The sequence below is a fragment of the Talpa europaea genome, assembly GCF_964194135.1.
Source record: "Talpa europaea genome assembly, chromosome: 5".
NCBI lineage: Eukaryota > Metazoa > Chordata > Mammalia > Eulipotyphla > Talpidae > Talpa > Talpa europaea.
In genome coordinates this window covers 89,408,473-89,427,413 of record NC_140071.1, presented here as the reverse complement: position 1 = coordinate 89,427,413, position 18,941 = coordinate 89,408,473, and the positions used below count along the sequence as shown (strand labels likewise).

Genomic DNA, 18,941 nt, shown 5'->3' with positions numbered 1-18,941 from the left:
TGTTGATGTTAAAGATAGACAACTGGATCACAGGAATCTATTAATACTAATGCGTAAAACACTTGGCACCCGAAACCATGCCTGTATAATGTACATTTTTCCCCACCTCAGCTGGGCTGACCAGTATATCTCAACTGATCATCTCATAAGACACTGAGAAATGGCTAGCTCTGTCTTCCCTATTGGCAAACTAACAAGAGACTTGTCACATATTCACAATTCCATGATAAGAAATGCCAAACCATAGAAGCCACAGCTGTGGGGTTGGAAAATTTACCACATGGCATAAGGGTACAGACAACTAAAAGATCCACCAGGTGGCAGACGGGTACTTCAAACTATAATCTCTTCCTCTCCAAACACGTTTAGAATGGTGGTCATATGGGATGCTGTTTTCGCAAGCAGTAATGAAGCTGACTGGCTGGGGATTTGTGCATTGCCCTCTCTCCCCCACCGCCCATTAGCCTAGAGCTAAAATCAGGGTTACGATTTATTGAGCACACACTCTGCGCCCAGTGTAACAACTGTGCAAAATATGGACTTTTATAGATGTGGGGACCCTGGCTCAAAGGGGAATCCTACCCATGACCTCACAGTTAGCAAGGGATGGAGCAAGATCTCCCCTGAATCTCTGGCTGCAAACTCACCCTTGTCCCTCTACTGCGCTCACAAAGCTGCCAGACGGTGGGTCAGGCACACATTGCAGGAATGAACAAGGCAGACGCCGACTGGCAGCTGTTCAAAATGTGCCCTTTCCTGTCAGTTCACAGGGGGTGCCTTGTTGGATGGGCTGTACTGGAAGACGCAGCCCAGCAATGGAACGGAAGCCGACAACCGAAGCTTCATCTACTATGAAAACCTCCTGCTGGGGGTACCACGCATACGGCAACTCAAAGTCAGGAATGGATCCTGTTCTATCCCCCAGGACTTGAGAGAGGAGATTAAAGAGTGCTACGATGTCTACTCTGTCAGCAGTGAAGACAGGGCTCCGTTTGGTCCTCGAAATGGAACCGCGTAAGTATGGCTCACGGCCATACCCTGGCCTCATTCATTTGTTCTCTGGCTCCTTCTGTGAGTTTTCAGTGTTTATACCAAAGCCCATGATTAAAAGGAAATTCGGTTTCTATAGTTTTTCTCTGGTTTTTACCCCTTTCACAGAGGTTTCATTTAAGATGATTGGATTCTGTTCTTACAGATCCAGTGACTTCATTTACTACGTTGTTAACCAAGAAATCTTCTGGTACAGAATTTTTTTTATTAGCTCGTAGCAGTAGGTGTTTGTGAAACAACTTTTCTGTCAGATTTAAGCCTGTCTTCTCAACTGTGTGTTTGTTATTTGAGTGTGTATTTGTAATCTGTGTATTTGAGGATTTTTGTCCCCTTTCGTAACCATACTTAAAAATCTTTTGTGTTAGGGAGGACAGTTGTTTTTAGAATGGCAATAGCATTGTAAAGTAACAAGAAGTGCTCTCAACACTCTCAAGTTGTGCCGCTAGGGGACACTATCCTTGGGGAAGTCACTTTGATTAGAATTGTCTTATGAAACTATTTCTGTCAGTTCATCTAGGTTCTTTTCCTGGGAACTGAGAATCCAGAATCCAGATTTGTTGATGTAAAATGGGAGGCAAACATCTTGTCCATGGTCAAACTCTGCAAACCCTATGTGGTGCCAGGGTGCATAAAAAACAGATTTAGTAAAAATTGAAGAGTAAAAATTAGAGTAAAAGGATTAAGTAATATCAAAGGACATCTTTTCCAGGTTAGCATAGTAATTTTGCTTTCTAATGTTCCTTTTTCTCTTTCCTGCAAAGTGTAAGTTTACCTAAAATGGTGGTTTTAATTTGCTAATAGTCTGTTTATCTGACATAAATTTATATAGTCACTGGTCCATGCCATGCACTATCTAAGAAGTGGTTTCATGCATTATTTCATCTACTCTTCACAAAACAGTACTGAAATGGGTATCATCCCCATTTTATAGATGAAAAAATGGAGGCTCTCCTAACCCCCAGCTACTAAATGGAGCAAAGCAGTAATTTACACTGACTCCAAAACCCATGTTTCTTGTACTGCATCCTGTTACTTCTTCCATTTCATTAGGTTGTTAGAGCGCCTTGTTGTTGCCCTCAGCTCGCCATCAACATCCGCACTTCCCGAGGGAAGGGGCTCTAGTCACTGCTGTATGCTCAGCACATTAAGCGGTGGCTGCTGTGTGAAGATACTCACACCCTCAGTACCTGTAGGATGCGTATATGAGCATGTGATTCCCACTACAGAGTGGATGACTGGAGGAAATGTACCCTGTATGTATGATATCTCAGCTCCCTGGATCCAGCTATATTCTCAAGTTACTTCCATTTCTCCAACTGCAGACTTTTTGAAAAACTAGACTTCACTTGCCACCTGTACTTCCTCACCATTGGTTCACCCCTAAAACTTAAACTTTTGCCTCTGACATCGCTTGGACTGGTCATCAGTGACTGGTGACCACTAGTTAGGAGATCCACCGACAGATTCTCAGTCTTCATCCTGTTCAACATCTAGGCAGAAAGCAGCAGTGTTGACTGCTAGTTCATTTGACTTCTGTGAATGACAGTAAACTTTGGTTTCTCTGAATCCTGTACCCCCTTCACCTGTCTCCCCTACTCTCACTGCTAGGCTGCATTTTTAGATCTCTGCCTTTCTGTCCTTTCCCTTGACATGCAGAACCTTTCCACTCCCATCTCTATTTGATGATTCATTTCTTCAGCAAATGCACTGAGTGTCAACATGCAGGCATGTTCCCCAGGAGGGGTCCCTTTCCTGGCAGTGCCCTTGGCTCTGACTGAGGTAACAAAACAGCAGAAAACAAAGCAGAAACAAACTTCTGTGTACAGAGAGCTCAGTTCTACCTATTCGTCCCACTAGCTCTTATAATTCAACGTGCCTCAAACTGAATCTATCACTTTCTTATTGGATTTGCTTCTGCTGTTGATGGTACTACCATCTTCGCTTTACCCACAAAGTGACCCCAAAGGACTCCCTTCTTCCTTGCTTCAGCTTCCAAATCAGTTGCAAAATTCTGATGACAGCCACTGTAGTGTCATCTCTCATTCCTTCTCTTTCCTTCCCACTGTCATCGCTCTGGTTCAGGCCTCCTGTCCTTGGCTATTGTAAGGAATGCTGCCTGACTGTGCCAGGCTTCTCAAGGCCACACTTGGGTTCAGTGATTCACTGGAAGGCTCCATAGGACTCAGGTAATAGTCATATTCACTGTCTGAGTTGATTGCAGTGAAAGGTTGTAAAGCAAAAGCAATGATAGAAACAGGCAAATGGGACACAGTCTGATAAAAAGAAGCATAACGATACCAAAGTCCTCCACTTGTGGTGTTGCACAGGAATTGCTGAATTCCTCCATTGTGAAATGTTGTCGGCAAGGGACATCTATTTGAAATTTCATCACTAAGTGCTCCTGAGTGCCGGTCACATGGGCACCCTCTGCTGGGCACAAACCAAAATCCCAGACTCTGGCAGGAAAGCTGTAAACCACCTTCAGCATAAACCACCTTTTCCCTCTGGACAGCTCAGGCACAGTGAACCACTGTTATCATTCAACAAGATTTATATCAGTTCAGAGAGCTGTTGCTCAGCCACGTTCCAGGTGTCAGTCAAGCTTACAGCAGGCCTTACTAAGGAAAGGTGTCTCAAAATTAAATCTTTTCTGTTCACTCTGGCTGTTCCCCTGCCACCAGATCAGCCCTGTTCTCTGCTTTTCATCACCCGCCATGCTTGCCCTGTGGTCTGGCCACAGAATTTCAACCTTCTTTTCTTCATCATATGGGAACCAAACTAAACTTCTAGCTGGGTTACTTGTACCTCTGTAGCCTTGCCTCCCCATCTACCTGTGCAAAGCTGAATCCATTTTATGGTCCATGCCCGGGTCCAACAAGGCTTTGTCCCAAAGCCACCTATGATCCACCTTTCCCATCGCTGGACTATCAAATAAGGATCACTTTCTCTGCCTAAGCGATATTTCTCTTTGGGTACTCATAACCATCCACCTCCTCTTTTAATTAATTACAGCTGTTCTTTCCCTACTTGTTATAAATGTGTAGATAAGGATCTTGGGTCCTCTTTATACCCCCCAAAAAGCATCTGGTTCCTAAGAGAGCCTCTGTAAATATTTGTGCATTAAATGCCCATATGCTCCATGGAGTAGTCATCAATTCCATTACCAACGGGGGCACTTATTGAACTTGTTCCTCTTTTGGTTGCAGCTTTCTTTGGAGCCTGTATTCATCTAGTCCCTGAGTACCATAATTAGGAAAGGCAGCCATTTAAACTACGTGCTAACATCCTAGGCAAACAATGCTGGTGTAGGATCTATATCTTTAAAAGCTTTGAGATATAATTGACTTTACAAAGCTTCAGGGCCTTCATTCCTAAAATGGGGATGATAATTGCCTAAGAATGAAATAAAACACTTGTGAAGCACCATGTCAAGCCCATTACCCTGCTTGATAAGACTTAAACTTATTGACTGCACATTCTCTCTTACCAAGACCAACAGTCTCATCATTGCCACCTCTGTGTCCCACTGACTTTACCTGCTTGTTTCCTTTTCATTGCTTTTTGAATTAGTTGGATCTACACAAGCGAAAAAGACTTGAATGGGAGTAGCCACTGGGGAATGATTGCAACCTACAGTGGAGCTGGCTATTACTTGGATTTGTCAAGAACAAGAGAGGAAGCAGCTGCTCAAGTTGCTAACCTCAAGAAAAATGTCTGGCTGGACCGAGGAACCAGGGCAACTTTTATTGACTTCTCCGTGTACAACGCCAATGTTAACCTGTTCTGCGTGATCAGGTGTGTACTGAGGGTGCTTATCCCTACCCTCCCTGTATACTTGTATGTACATCTTACAGCTGTCTGGAGATAGACACTATTTGTGAGCTCACTATTTGTGAGCATCCAGAATTAGAGCTTGAGAGCAAAGGAGGGATGAAATTTGAAGACTTAATCAAGTTAAGGATATCTGGGAGAAGAGAACTATGATTCTAGAATATTCCGTATTGGGAAGAACCTAAAGTATGATCCAAGTTCATCTGAACCTTCTCAGAAAAAGCTCATTGTTTTCTAATCTTTGTCCTTATCTAAGATGAGGATGATCAGACCTACATGTTCCATGACTGAGGACTGTGGCCATCAAATGTTGACTCAGTTCCCTGAGTTTCCCGCTTTGGGGTGACGTAATACCCATGCTTGAGAAAATAACACAGCAGTCAGTGGCTACATTTGGGTTCAGTAGGATACCAGGTGCTTGTCCATGTTCAAGACCCTCCAAAGTCACCTAAAGTTCCTTCTACAGGTCGTGTGATGATGCTGTCATAACCACTTAAGTGACAGTGAGGAAACTGACAGAGGTTCCATGGCTTCTCAGGGGCCTCAGCAAAATTTTATTGGCTACTTAATAGATGTCAAGCACTGCTCTAAGCTCTTGGGACACATCAGTGGGAGGAATAAAAATTCCTGCTTTTGATGAATTATGGAGGAAATAGATAATAGCAATAAAGCAATAAAAAAAATTAATCAAATAGTATGTTAGCAGGCAATCAATGCTATAAAAAAAGAAGTGGAGCAAGGCAAGAGAAATCTGGAGTTCAGCCACTTTAATCCTCCTGGTACACGTCAGCAACACCCAAATATAGCCAGCTGGGATTACTTACACACATAATTATTCACCAATTAAAAAGGATTAATTTTCATAATACCCTTATTTTGTGATCATTTTTGAGTCTAAGTTCAACTCTCTTTTACGAGGCCAGTTGTGTTTTCTCAGTCCTTTTATTTAGCAACTTTCACAGAAAAGAACATCACATTAAGACCAGTAATTTATAACTAGAAATGAATGAAAATATGTTGCAATAATTATAGAACCTTTCCAATGATTCCAGTGACGAAAGGAACAGAAAAAAGCAAGCAGGCAACTCAAATTAACTGTTTAGCAAGCATCAATTCATAGACGATGTAGATTGTGTCTTTTACTTCCTCCCCATACTTTAGGAGTAAATGTTATTAAGGCAATTACTTCATTTCTCTGCAGCGTTGTCTAAGTTTCTGCAGTGGGTGACAAATGCACACTCAAAACAGGCCAGAGAGCAGTGACTTTGCACACAGAGGCCACTTCCTTTCCTTGTGAGCTTTCAGCAAGACTCTTAGTCACAAGATATAGTTTCAGTGTTGCTTTCCTGAGTTTTTGGTTCTCACCCCTGCTCTCCAGCACATCAAGTTAGTGAAAAAAATATCAGGAGAATTTACAGTGAAAAGGAAAAAGAAATTTCCTCGCTTCTTTGGCCAATTTGCCACAGTTCCTGCCCGTACTTGATTGTTGCTCATGCATCAGTCCTAGATTCTCAGATTCTAGGTGTGGCTCCCCATCCTGTAATGTGAGCGATGGTTATGCTTAGTGGCTGATTAAAGTCTTTTAAAAGTCTTAAAAGTAAGGGTGTTAGAGATGCTGCATAGTAGGGAGACTACCATGAAATGAATCATCCAATTTTCTTAGAGCGACACTGACAAAATCAATTTTGTGAGAAATTATGCTAAAGCACTAAAGATCAATGCCACCAGTATAAAATAAAAAAAAAAATACATTACTGTTTGAGACAATCAGACATCTATAGGATACCTATTAACTATAATTGAACACCTATAAAACTATATATAACTGGTTTCATAGGTAGTCAGAAGTACCCCCAAGGCAAACTATTTCTTGCTTGTTAGCAAACGAATGAATGAGGAACTCAGTCCCTATCTTTATACATGTACAAAATATATAGTCTGCTTCTCAACCAGATTATGCATGTTTTAAATGCCTGATATATTTCTTATATTCTCCATTGCCTAGTGACTTGTCATTTAATGGAAATTTAATATAAGCTAGTTTGTTGAATAGCTTCTGCATTAAAAATAGTTACAGCATTTTTGAGCAGAATAGATAGCAGAAAAATAAAGGGGAAAAACTGAGGAGGAAGTAAACTCTTTAATCCAGGAGACCTCAGGAAGTCCTATCCCTTTTGTAGCACAAAATTCTGCAAGCAGTGAGTTACTAGCTATGGTAGAAAGGCTTTGCCACTAGAATGGGTGATGGGTAGTAGCAGTTTTACTACCTTGCAATGCAGGGACAGAGCAGATGGACGTCCTTCCCTGGCTGCATCGATGTGTTGTTGTTATTGTTTTAATTGTTCTCATTGCAATGCAGGTTATTGGTTGAATTCCCAGCAACAGGCGGTGTGATTCCATCTTGGCAATTTCAGCCTGTAAAGCTGATCCGATATGTCACAACTTTTGATTTCTTCCTGGCAGCCTGTGAGATTATCTTTTGTCTCTTTATCCTTTACTATGTGGTGGAAGAGATACTGGAAATCCGCATTCACAAGCTACATTATTTCAGGAGTTTCTGGAATTGTCTGGATGTTGTGATCATTGTGGTAGGTTTGAGATTGACACCAAATTCTTCCTCTCATAAAAGCATGTTAACTAGCGTCTTTGATTATAGCTTTGCAGATCTTGATACGCCTGAAGGAGCATTTAGAAGTTCTCCCTTTTTTCTACCAATCTCAATGTTACTAATTACAAACATTTTGCATGATTGACTCTTTCGAAATGGAGAGACACATATAGTAAAACCTCAACTACATTAATAACAAGAATAACTTAGTGAAGCCATGTGATATGGGGGGGGGAGATAATGATAGTTTCTTCAACTGCTAGTAAAAATTAATTTATATTTTTCTGCACATATGTAAGCTTAGGGCAAGAAGAAACATACTGAAAATATTTGCAGTGGCAGAGAAAACCTCCCTGCAGTTTATCATTCCCTACAAATAGTGCACAGAATAGAAGATACAAGTTATGGCCATAAAGACTTTCTGTTTGAGGTGCCAAGAAATAATAAGGCAGAGTTATGATAGAGACAAGATCATGACACCTCATAGATCCCCTGAGGGCCCTTGACTCTGTCATAACTTCTAATGCTTGTTCAAGATGCTGTCCCTGCAACATCATCTTAATCACTTCCTTTCAGAAGCTTCCATGTAGAAATGTCATTTTACAAGCTTTTTCTCCCTCCAATGATAACACCTAATCTTTTGCTAATTCCTGTTGCACATTTCAGCCTACAACGACATACTTAGCTATTACATGCTAAAAATCCATCCATTCTGCAGCCTAAGATGGAGATACTCATAAGGGTACTCATAATGCTTTATCCTATTAGTGTTCTCTCTTCTATTATCCTACTTATGAATTTTCTTCTTTCAAAAAAATTCATTTGAGATATGTGAAGCATTTACATCAAGTCACTGCCAAATCATCACTCAAATAGTTTGGGAAATATAGAAAATGCTATTAAATATTTTATTACTATGTTAACAGTAATATGTTATTAAATATAGAAAATGTTGTTTGTATGTGAGTAAAAGAATATTTGAGACATAAAAAGAACTCTACCCATATATGCTGTATGGCAATTACAATAATAGTGGGAGCAATTATGAAAATGATAATCACTACCACTCCAGAAATCTCTGTTCTAGGCACTGTTCCAAGCGCTTTTCATATGCAGAACTTTCTTTAATGTTCATAATAAGCTTCGGAACCACTCTGTCACCTCTTTGCAGGCCACATACTTCAGAAAACACGTTTACTTAAAGTAAAAATTCCTTTAGAATAGAGTGTGGAACTCATCCAACCCTGATGCAGTAACAGATGCATTCTTCTTTTACGATGACGATGCAACATCATGAACACAATTCCTCTTGGGAAACTCTTGGTCGCCTAATTCTCAGTGTATCACTAATGCATACAATTACAAAAGAACTTAAGTGTTTAAGGAGGCAGGAAGGGTGATGATACTAGAAATAAATTTTCAAAATACTTTTGTACTGCATAATGGCAGAGGGCAGTCCATATACTTTGAAAATTATTCCAAGAAAGCAATCATTGTTTGAAACTCGATTGAGTAAACAGCCTTTTTGGCTTATATGGATTTATTTATATTTAGGTCATTGAGAATAATGGTAAAAGTGTGAGGGTGATATTATGTTAATTAATAACAGCCTTCTTTTTTTAACCAAATATCTTCAATGTCCACAAAAGCTAGTGAGTAGCAGTCAAGCTTTTTTGATTATGTACACCTATTAGTGAAAACTGACAATGCACCTTAATGTATTTTTTTATAAATTGTGTGGGAATACTAGTATAATAGGTACATTTGTAAAAACACACATAGCAAAGAATTTGAAATAGTGAGATAAATATAAATGCAAATAGAATTTTGGTGCTTTCTTATCACCAACCTAGACATTGTAATATTTTCTCCCTGCACCCTAATGAATTGCCGTGCTGCCACTTTGGAGACCATTGGAAGAAATAGCTGATGATATCACGGAAATTGAAAATAGTTTCTTTGGCTCAGCACCCACAGAATTTTGCAAGTGTTTCATTGAAAACTTGCTTCACTGTGCTAGTCTTGTTTTTTTTTAACTCTTAGTACTGCCAAGACAACAATTTAGATACTGTGTCTTTATAAGGAACAAGGAAGGGGTATAAGGATCAAACTTCTCCTTTGAAACCTTCACTGACTCAGCATACCCCATTGGGCCTTCTGCCCTATGAAAGAGTTGAGGTTTTTTGTTTTATTGGGTCCAAATTTGCTGAAGTCCACCTAAAACTTAAAAAGAAATGTTATCCTAAATACCAATATTTATATCTTGAAATCTTGGAATCACTTTGACTTTATTTTCTCATTGACTCTGAAGTCTACAGACTTACTTCAGTCACCTATTTGTCCTAAGCAATAATCTTCAAAACTCTTACAATTACTGAAAAGAGAAGGCTTTTAAGAATTCTAAATGCAAATAATGTTGTTGATTAGTAGGTGTCACAGCTATAAATGACTCATTTGTTTATTCAGCAGTGTTTCTGACCATTTGCTATGTGCCTGGCACTGTTCTAGGCTTTGGGGGTTATAGGAATGAACAAAACAACCAAAATCCCTGCCCTCAAGAATCTTATGTTAAGGAGGTAGTTCTTTCATAGCTAAAAATGAGAATCCTGAAAAAACTGAGGACTGACATAACCACCCAGATTCTCACAAAATCTCTTTCCTCATCTTTTTTCTCTTATTCCCTGTTTTTTTTTTTCCTAAAAAAGTCTCAAAGAAATTTAGTTATTAATACAATATTGATGTTGTATAAATAACCATATATTTTTATAAATATTTGTCCTGGGCAGGGCAAAAAATGACTGTGCCTACTGAGAGTTGGGTAAAGCATTATTGTTGGATTCAGTTAGTCAGCCCTTCCCTCTCAACTAAAATGTAGAGAAACATTTTCAATGTATTCCAGAGAGCTCAAAGAAAAATATTCCTACCACCAGCACAAATGCATGATTAGCTCTGGAAATTTTCCTCAAAGAAGGAAGGAAGCTGGTGAAGTTGCTTTTTCCACTCTAATAGGCAGCCAAGCAAGTCTACTATGATAAAGCTCTCAAGCCGCGATCTGGATGGTCATCTCAGGAAGGGATAATGCAGTGACTGGCCGTCCATGAGAAGAGAGAGTGGGCAGCAAAGATCACAGCCGCTGCCACACCCACCTGCTTGGATTCAGCCCCTGTGAGAGGGCAAGGTGGTTATGGTTAACCACTGACATTTTTCACTCATATACCTCAGTCCATGGTAATGGCTGTGAGCAGCCCCCATATCCCCTCAGATCTGTTTTTATAGGCCAGCAACAAAGCAGGTGTGAAAGTTTTTTGTCGTTAAGGTTCAGAAATAAGCAAGTGGGAAACATTTGACTCATGTTTTCACGCTGTAGTCCTTCTCATCCCCACCATCTCATTTTCTCCCGGACGCTCCTTTATAGTGTGTCTTATTTTACCTTTCCCCTTATGTTGTGCGATGCCAACTCTGTAGTAGTCTTTGTCTTATTTATCTATGTGTGTTTATCTGGTCTGAACCAGCCGTAAGTTTCTTGAAGATAGAGTTTATGTATTTTATTTCCATTTGTTCTTCTTGGCCTCTAGTACACCACTATGTACATAAACATCCACTATGCATATGTTGGGTAGAGGAAAGACTTGTATAGCTAAAAACTGATTTAAAAAAATCCCACAAAAATCAGAGAGCAAGATGCGGCCAAAAAAGCAGAAGGGTGGACAGTAGTTTAAATGAAATTGGCAGGAAAAAACAGAAATTTTCCCTGTTGTTTTTGATTGTGTTACATAGTGGCCTCTGGCTTGTGTTTGTGTGTATCCGTAACTAAGGAAGTGCAAGCAATATATGGTTGTGCTTGCTATGTGACAGTGGTCACACTCCCCATTTAGATGAGTGTCTTCTATGAATGACTTTGAATAAGTGTAATGGTGGGCCCCAACATTAAAACAGTGGTAAAAAAAATAAAATAGTCATTTTAAGGTATTGTATATTTCCAAAACTCTGTAATAACATTTCAATTATTTGTTCTCCAGCTATCAGTGATAGCTATAGGAATCAACATATACAGAACATCAAATGTGGAGGTATTACTACAGTTTCTGGAAGATCAAAATACTTTCCCCAACTTTGAGCATCTGGCATACTGGCAAATACAGTTCAACAATATAGCTGCTGTCATAGTATTTTTTGTGTGGATTAAGGTAATTTATAAATTTCATATTTTAAATTTTTACAACTATTTCCTTCTTAATATTAACATGAGACACAAAATGTAAGACAACTTGAATTTGGTTTTGAAGCCAGATTCAAATAACCAGTCAAAGCTGCGCCACCTTTTACAAGCCAAGTAAACCAGCAGGACACTGTGACCCTGCTGCTTCTCTTGCTACCTGTGCTCTTGTAAGACCACCCCTGTTAGCTAGAAGGGATGATGCTAAGTGAAACAAGTCAGAAAGAGAAAGATAAAAGCCAGATGGTGTCACTAATATGTGGAATACAGAAACATTAAACTAAGAGTCAGATAAAGACAAATTTAAAAACAAACCCCTGAGAACTGACTCCTGAAATAAAGTACTAAGTTGAAAGGAGTGGGGGGGTCGGGGGAGAGGAGGGTAAGAACAAACAGGGAAGGAAGCACAATGGACTGTGATGATGGACTATGAGTGATTTGGTGGTGGTGCCCTATAGTGGCAATACTTGATGGGGTACCCCAGTGTTACCTCAATTAAAAATTAATTAATTAGATAAAAATACCTGTCCCTATAAGTTTTATTTTATAAATCCAGTAAGAGGGCTTTTCAATATTTAGCTGAACCTGGGCCTGATTATTCTGACACCAGGACACATCAAAGTTTCCACTGCTATGGGGTGACCTGGTAAAGGAAAAGGAACTATGAAAATTAGTGGGAAGGTTGGCAGGGAGGAGTAGGAGAGGAGATGCTTTGGGAAATGTTCTCTAGAAGGATTTCCTCTTTACCAGGTAGAGACTATAGGGAGGTTTTACCTAGAAATGATTGGGCTGGGGACAGATGACTCTTCCAAGTACTTCCTTAATCATTCATTTCCTTCTTTTCCCAAGGCATAATTTGCATTTCTGTGTGTGAAACATTAGGGCGTTTCATAGTCAATGAACCTCAGTTCTGGAGAGCAGGAAATTTCAGTCATTGTGAGACAGCTGCATACCTGTCAGGACCTCTGGTTCTTCCTTTGTGCTATCCACACAGTAGCTAGGCCTAAGTGGCCTTGAAATTTAAATTTAAGCTAATTAAAATTACAATTAACAGTTCCTCTGTCATTCTAGCCAGTTTTAAGTGTTTATTGTCTGTCTATGTAGTTAGCAGCTACTGTACTGGACACTGGAAATACCAAACATATCCATCATCACAGAAAGTCTTATTGAACATCACTGTTCTAGAAAATACAGACCAATAATTGTTTTATCTTCCTGGATTGGTATTCACACCTGGAAAGCGTGAGAGTTATCAGAGCTTATGCTATCTCTCTCATACTGTTTTTTTCAATTGCATGCTTACTTAGAAGAAACCATCACTAAAACAACCAAACCTTTGTCACAAAACAATAATTATAATAAGTTCTCATAGGAATAATAAGAATTATTTTAAGTAATGTGATAACAACTGAAAAAATACTTTTGTTGTGGCCAGAAACAAATTGTAAGCTGTCTTTAAGTAAAAATCTAGAAATTTCCTTTTTCATGTATACCTCAGGCTGGGTGTTTGATTTAATGCTTTGCTTGTAAACATCTTGCCCCCAAAACTTTAAGAACCATTAAGTTCCTCAAAATGTAACAGAGTGGTCCCCAGGAAAAGGGGACCTGTTGCAAAACTAGGGATTGAGACTCAATTTTTATCTAATGCATTGCCCTAATGTTCTTCCACCAAGGCTTCTAATTAAGCTACTGAAATGGCATGCCTTCTGGGCTGCGAACTGCACAACCAGGGCAGTTGTCCTCTGTGCCTCATCTACAAATATGTTCAATATGGCTTTGTAGTCAGACAGAGCTGGGTTCAAATGCTGACTCCAAGCCCTGCCTGGCCCCTGAGTAGAACTCCACTATTTTGGTCATTTTGAAGTTTCAAGGCCATTTAACTGAACCCTCCTCACATGCTTGATAATTAATGATTATTGATGTAATTAGTATTTCCTGGAGGTTTTTTTTTTTTTTTAAATTAGTGTCCATTTGTGGGGTTTTTCTCATTTTATGTTAATCTTTCTTATACTACTAGTCATTTTAATTATTATTAAACCTGTTTTCATTATATTTTAACCATCATGTGAAGTGAACGCAGCACGAAGGCAGGAGCTTTGTTCTGTTCATGCTTAGTACCAGTGATACAGGCAATAAGAGGCACTGAAACTGGCCAAGGATAGTGGTCAGATGGTTATACCAGTCACTGTCTGAGTTCTTCACCCGTGCACACAATTGCAAGGCCACTCAGGTTCAGAGAACAATAATAATGGGGTTTATTTAACAAACAAGGGGAAACAAAGAGTCATTGAGGCCATAAGTAGCCTGTTACCTCACCCAAAGCAGTGAGTATTTTGAAGTATTTTGAAGTCCTAAACAAAAGGCATCTAAGATGGCATCCTCCAGCCACTGAGGACCTGGAACACATGGCAGCCAGAAAATAGATGGGGATCCCACACATGAAGACAGCAGTAGACGCAACAGGAGATGCTCACTAGAGCTGCCGAGATGCCCCAGCACAGCACCACCAGACAGTGACACTGGAAACAGCAGCTGTAGCAGCTGCAATAGCCGAGTGGTCAACGAGTCCACACTCACGCAGCTCAGCGAGGTGCCCAGTTCTGGGTCTTCACCTTTCCTTCCAGGCTGTAACAGTACCAAAGCTGGGAACAGTTTCAGTCACTCAGCTGTCTGCAAAGCCTCTCTTTTCTCCTCTGAGGTTGGCTGCTGTAAGCCTGTCCATGTCCTTCAGAGGCCCACAATAGCCTTCTGGAAATTCAGTGAGATAGGGGCAAAAATGGCTGACTGCAATTGCTGGATCCTTGAGAACACTGAGTCCTAGGGGCTGCTTCTGCAGTCTCTTATATTTCTTATCAGAGCCAACATCCCCACTGATTCTGCCAGTATTTCACCTGGCATTATCCTTACCTGCACCCCCCTCCAGGGGGTGCCACCCGTAGCAACCTTTGGCTTCAGCCCCCAGTTACACCCTCTCCATGATTTCTCCCCTTAGTACTGTTATTTCTTTGTGTGCGTGCATGTAGGCACTCATTGGATTCCTGTTCCTAAGGAAGTGCAAGCAATGTATTGTCTTCCCTGTTTTATCGCCATGCTCAACACTTGCCATTTGTGTGGGTGACTTTCCTGAACACTGTTGTGTAAGTGTAATGGAGAGCCCTAGAATTAGCACAGGGTAGGCACAGGAATTGGCAAAGGCTAGGCACTCAGCAAGTACTTTTTGAATTAAGAATTAGAAGTTGCTGATTTGGGGAAAATCTTAAACAAATCATTTTCTCCTCTTATTTAAATTGTTATAAAATATATATAACATAAGGGCCTCTCTGGTGGCTCGGGCAGTTGAGTGCAGTGCTGTGAAGCTGTCTGCAGCATCTGCAGTGCCAGTTCAATCCCCGCCGGCTTCAGAGCAACCCACATGGCAAGCAACCTCTCCTGTCTCGCCCACTGCTCCCCTCAGCAGTGTATTTTGTCAGTCTGCATGTTCTGTTCCCCGCTCTGGCTCTGGTGAATCCTCTCACCCTCCCGCACATCTGGCCTGTACCCCAGCTCTTTATAAATAAAATAAATCTTTAAAAAAAATTAAAATATATATATAAAATAAAATTTACCATTTGATATTTTAAAATATTTCCCTTTATTTTTTAATTAAATTTTTAAATTTATTTTTATTGGCGTTACTATTAGGATACCCCCATTAGGTTATTACCACCTTAGAGCATCCACCACCAAATCACCTATATTCCACCAACATGGTCCATTGTGCTTCCTTCCCTCTTGTTCTTACCCCTCCTCCAACTCCCCGGTTGGTGCTTCAGTTCTGTAGTTCATCTTCAAGGGCTAGTTTTTGAGCTTGTCTTTATCTCTTAGTTTAGATACTTTATATTCCACATATTAGTGACATCAGTATCCATCTTTCTCCTTCTGACTTGTTCCACTTAGCATTATCTCTGAGTACAATTTAGTGACATTAAGTACATTTACAGGTTGTGCAACCATCATCTCTATGCATTTCCAGAACTTTTCCATCATCTCAACTGAAACTGTATCCAGTAACCACTAACTCCCAATTTCTCTGTCACCTTAGTCCTTGATTACCTGTCTTTCTTTCTGTTTATATGAATTTCCCTATTCTAGGATCCTCAAGAGGCAGAATTACACAATAGTTATCTTTTTTTTTGTCTTAGCATGTTTTCAAGGATCTTCTGTATAGTAGAATGTATCAAAATATCATTCTTTCCAAGGCTATATTATATCCCATATTTCACAGTATGTCTAAGCCATATTTTGTTTACTCAGATATCTGTTGATTTCTCCCCTCTCTCTATAGCTTTTCAAGTTCATCAACTTTAACAGGACCATGAGTCAGCTCTCCACAACCATGTCTCGGTGTGCCAAAGACCTCTTTGGCTTTGCTATTATGTTCTTCATTATTTTCCTAGCATATGCTCAGTTGGCATACCTTGTCTTTGGGACTCAGATTGATGACTTCAGTACCTTCCAAGAGTGTATGTAAGTATAGATGAAATTAAGAAGGAAAATTTTATCAGGGAGGTCACTGCCTTCTCAAGAATAAAGAAATGTTTTATTTTTAATGACCAAGTGTTTAAAAATAGTTATTTAAAATGAAAATTCACTCACTTTCCCAAAAGCATTGATCCACCAATGAAAAGATGGAAATATGCTGCTTAAGCCAGCTCTAAAGTAGGAGAACTGTAGTAAACCAACACTGTTTCAAAAACCGAGGTCTTGGCTCCAAATGCAGATGGTAGATTTTAAGTGACCATTGGACTGTTTTTTTTTTAATCTGATTAAATATCATTGTCATGTATTATAAACTTCAAGTTATTTTCTAAGAGGAAAAAAAACTCTCTAAAATAGCACCAAAAACTCAAACCAGGACAGAAATATTCAGTCTTTTTCCAAAGTTCTCAAACATGGTATTAAAAACAAACAGTAAGTAAATGGTGTTAGATTTCCAAGCCATTTAGAAATTAGTTTGGTGGGAAAGAAGATCAGGATAATGGTGATCCCTAATTAATGTTGCTGATTGATAAAAGTCAGGAATGGAAATGATTTTTCTGATGAAGCTTCACCTTTGACAACATATATGCACCACTTGGAGGATACTGGGTCTTTGACAATCAAAATTTGGCTGTCCTGCAGAAATTATTTTTACCAGATTTTTAAATTCACATCCAGGGTGATCATTGTGAAGGTTTAGATTTACCATCTTTTAATCAGATTATCTATTACATTCTTATAGCTGATTTCATTATGTCATCTAATAATAATTATTGCATTTTATATAGTATAAATCAAATTTTATATTTTAATCAAATGAAAATAACATTTAGCATGAAAGCATATTATTTTTTATTCAGAAAGCTCCAACCACTTATAGAAGTAGCAAGAGTTTTCCATAGGGACTGACAATTTATTTGGCACCTCTCGATATTGATGAAAAGGTTTGAAAGTGTGAAATCTTGTTTAGGAAATGTTTTATCAATGACAGACATTTTTTGGTTTTGTATTGTGGTGTTGTGTTTTGTTTTGTTTTGTTTTTATAGCTTCACTCAATTCCGTATCATTTTGGGTGATATCAACTTCGCAGAGATTGAGGAAGCTAATCGAGTTTTGGGACCAATTTATTTCACTACATTTGTGTTCTTTATGTTCTTCATCCTTTTGGTATGTACACTTTTGTTTATAGTGAAGGTGACTTGAATGTCAGAGATCACCATCTGTTCTTTTCTCTCCCACTGTACTCCCTATCACTTTTTTAAGGACCAAGGAAGTAGGGAAAATGTAGACATTAGAAAACATATTTTCTTTTACTTTTCGTCTATTCACAGTGTTAAGCTTTTACCATTATCTTTTCCATTGTGTACCATTTATCCATATTTATGTGTCTGTTTATATAAAAAACATAGATCAAGTGTAAATGTATAAAGTCAGCTAAAAGAGTACTCTACCCAAAGAATAAAATATGCTTACACATTTTTTTAAGAAAAATGTCAGCACTCTTGTGATCACTTGCTAGCATGACTTTACATTTCTCTCTTCCTTTTAAAATATAGGAAGTGACAAAGCAAACCAGGTCCAGGATAACAAGAGTAATATTTGAGTTAATTATGGCTTCTTAGGATTTAGAAACTATATTTTAACTTATTCATATTTAACATACCTAGAAACTACCTACAAAGAACACTCAAAGTTTTATCATAAAATTAAATCTAACAATGAATGGAAATTTCTTTGGAAATTATTTTCAAAAATATTTTTTTAAATTCTCTTGATTTGGTACAAATTATCATTTTTAACATTTGGCATGCAATTAAGAATCTTTTAAGGCATTTTGTTCTTCACCTTAACATTAATACACTTATTTTCCACTGAGAAGCTGTTAAATTAGTTTAACCTAGGCAGTGTTTTTTTTTTTTTAATTTATTTATTTATGTATACAAGAACTGGGGTACAGGCCAGTGGTGTGGGGGAGGGGGGCGAGAGGATTCATCAGAGACAGAGTGGGGAGCAGAACAGGCAGATCTACTGAAATACACTGCTGAGGGGAGCAGTGGGCAAGGCAGGAGAGGTCTGAGGTCTATGCTATGTAGGTAGCTCCCTGGCCCTGGATTGAACTCATGCTTAAGTGGCTGGGAATAGCTTCATAGTTCTGCAACTTAACCTCCAGCGCCACTAGGGAGGCCCAATGCAGAGGGTATTTTACATCTATACTTAAGATCTTAACTTTAAACACCCTTTTGCCTAGCATTAAAGACATTCCTTATATCAGCCATCATCTTAAGAAAGCGACAAAATGGTTTCCATTTTCAATAAGTTTCATAAAGATCCTTTGCTAAGGTTTAGTAAATCAGTGTAATTATCTCTCAAGTTGGTCCAGGTATGTGGTGGTTAAGCCTATGGCATTGAGTACCCGATGTACTTTAATAGCATTGAAAGAGTCAGGCGTACCATGAAATATGTTTGTATCTTGCTGAACGAATATGTTATGATTAATTTTAAACTTAAATCTCTGAAGTTTATTCATCCTGTCATGTATTAAAGGGGAAAAAATAAACAACAGAGAGAAGAGTAAGCCTTGTTCCTCTCCGACATGAGCAGTGTTTTGGATTCTGAAGCAGCTATATCCCTATTCAAAATACAAAAACCAGGACTTGAGAGTTCTGTGGTGGGCCCCTCAGTGGACTTCGGACCACCTAAATTTTCTTAGCATGTCAG

At 39.1% G+C, this 18,941-nt stretch overlaps 1 protein-coding gene across 1 annotated transcript in view; it reads left to right on the top strand.

The window, feature by feature from the left end:
- The window catches only part of PKD2 (polycystin 2, transient receptor potential cation channel), a gene marked incomplete at both ends in the record, with an annotated part of 48,241 nt that overhangs the window by 19,927 nt on the left and 9,373 nt on the right, over window positions 1-18,941 (top strand). Inside the window, 6 exons of the mRNA XM_084233628.1 lie at window positions 764-1,014; window positions 4,621-4,845; window positions 7,241-7,469; window positions 11,509-11,676; window positions 16,030-16,211; window positions 17,270-17,390. Coding sequence (XP_084089754.1) covers window positions 764-1,014; window positions 4,621-4,845; window positions 7,241-7,469; window positions 11,509-11,676; window positions 16,030-16,211; window positions 17,270-17,390 — 1,176 coding nt within the window. The remainder of the gene's footprint in view (window positions 1-763; window positions 1,015-4,620; window positions 4,846-7,240; window positions 7,470-11,508; window positions 11,677-16,029; window positions 16,212-17,269; window positions 17,391-18,941) is intronic.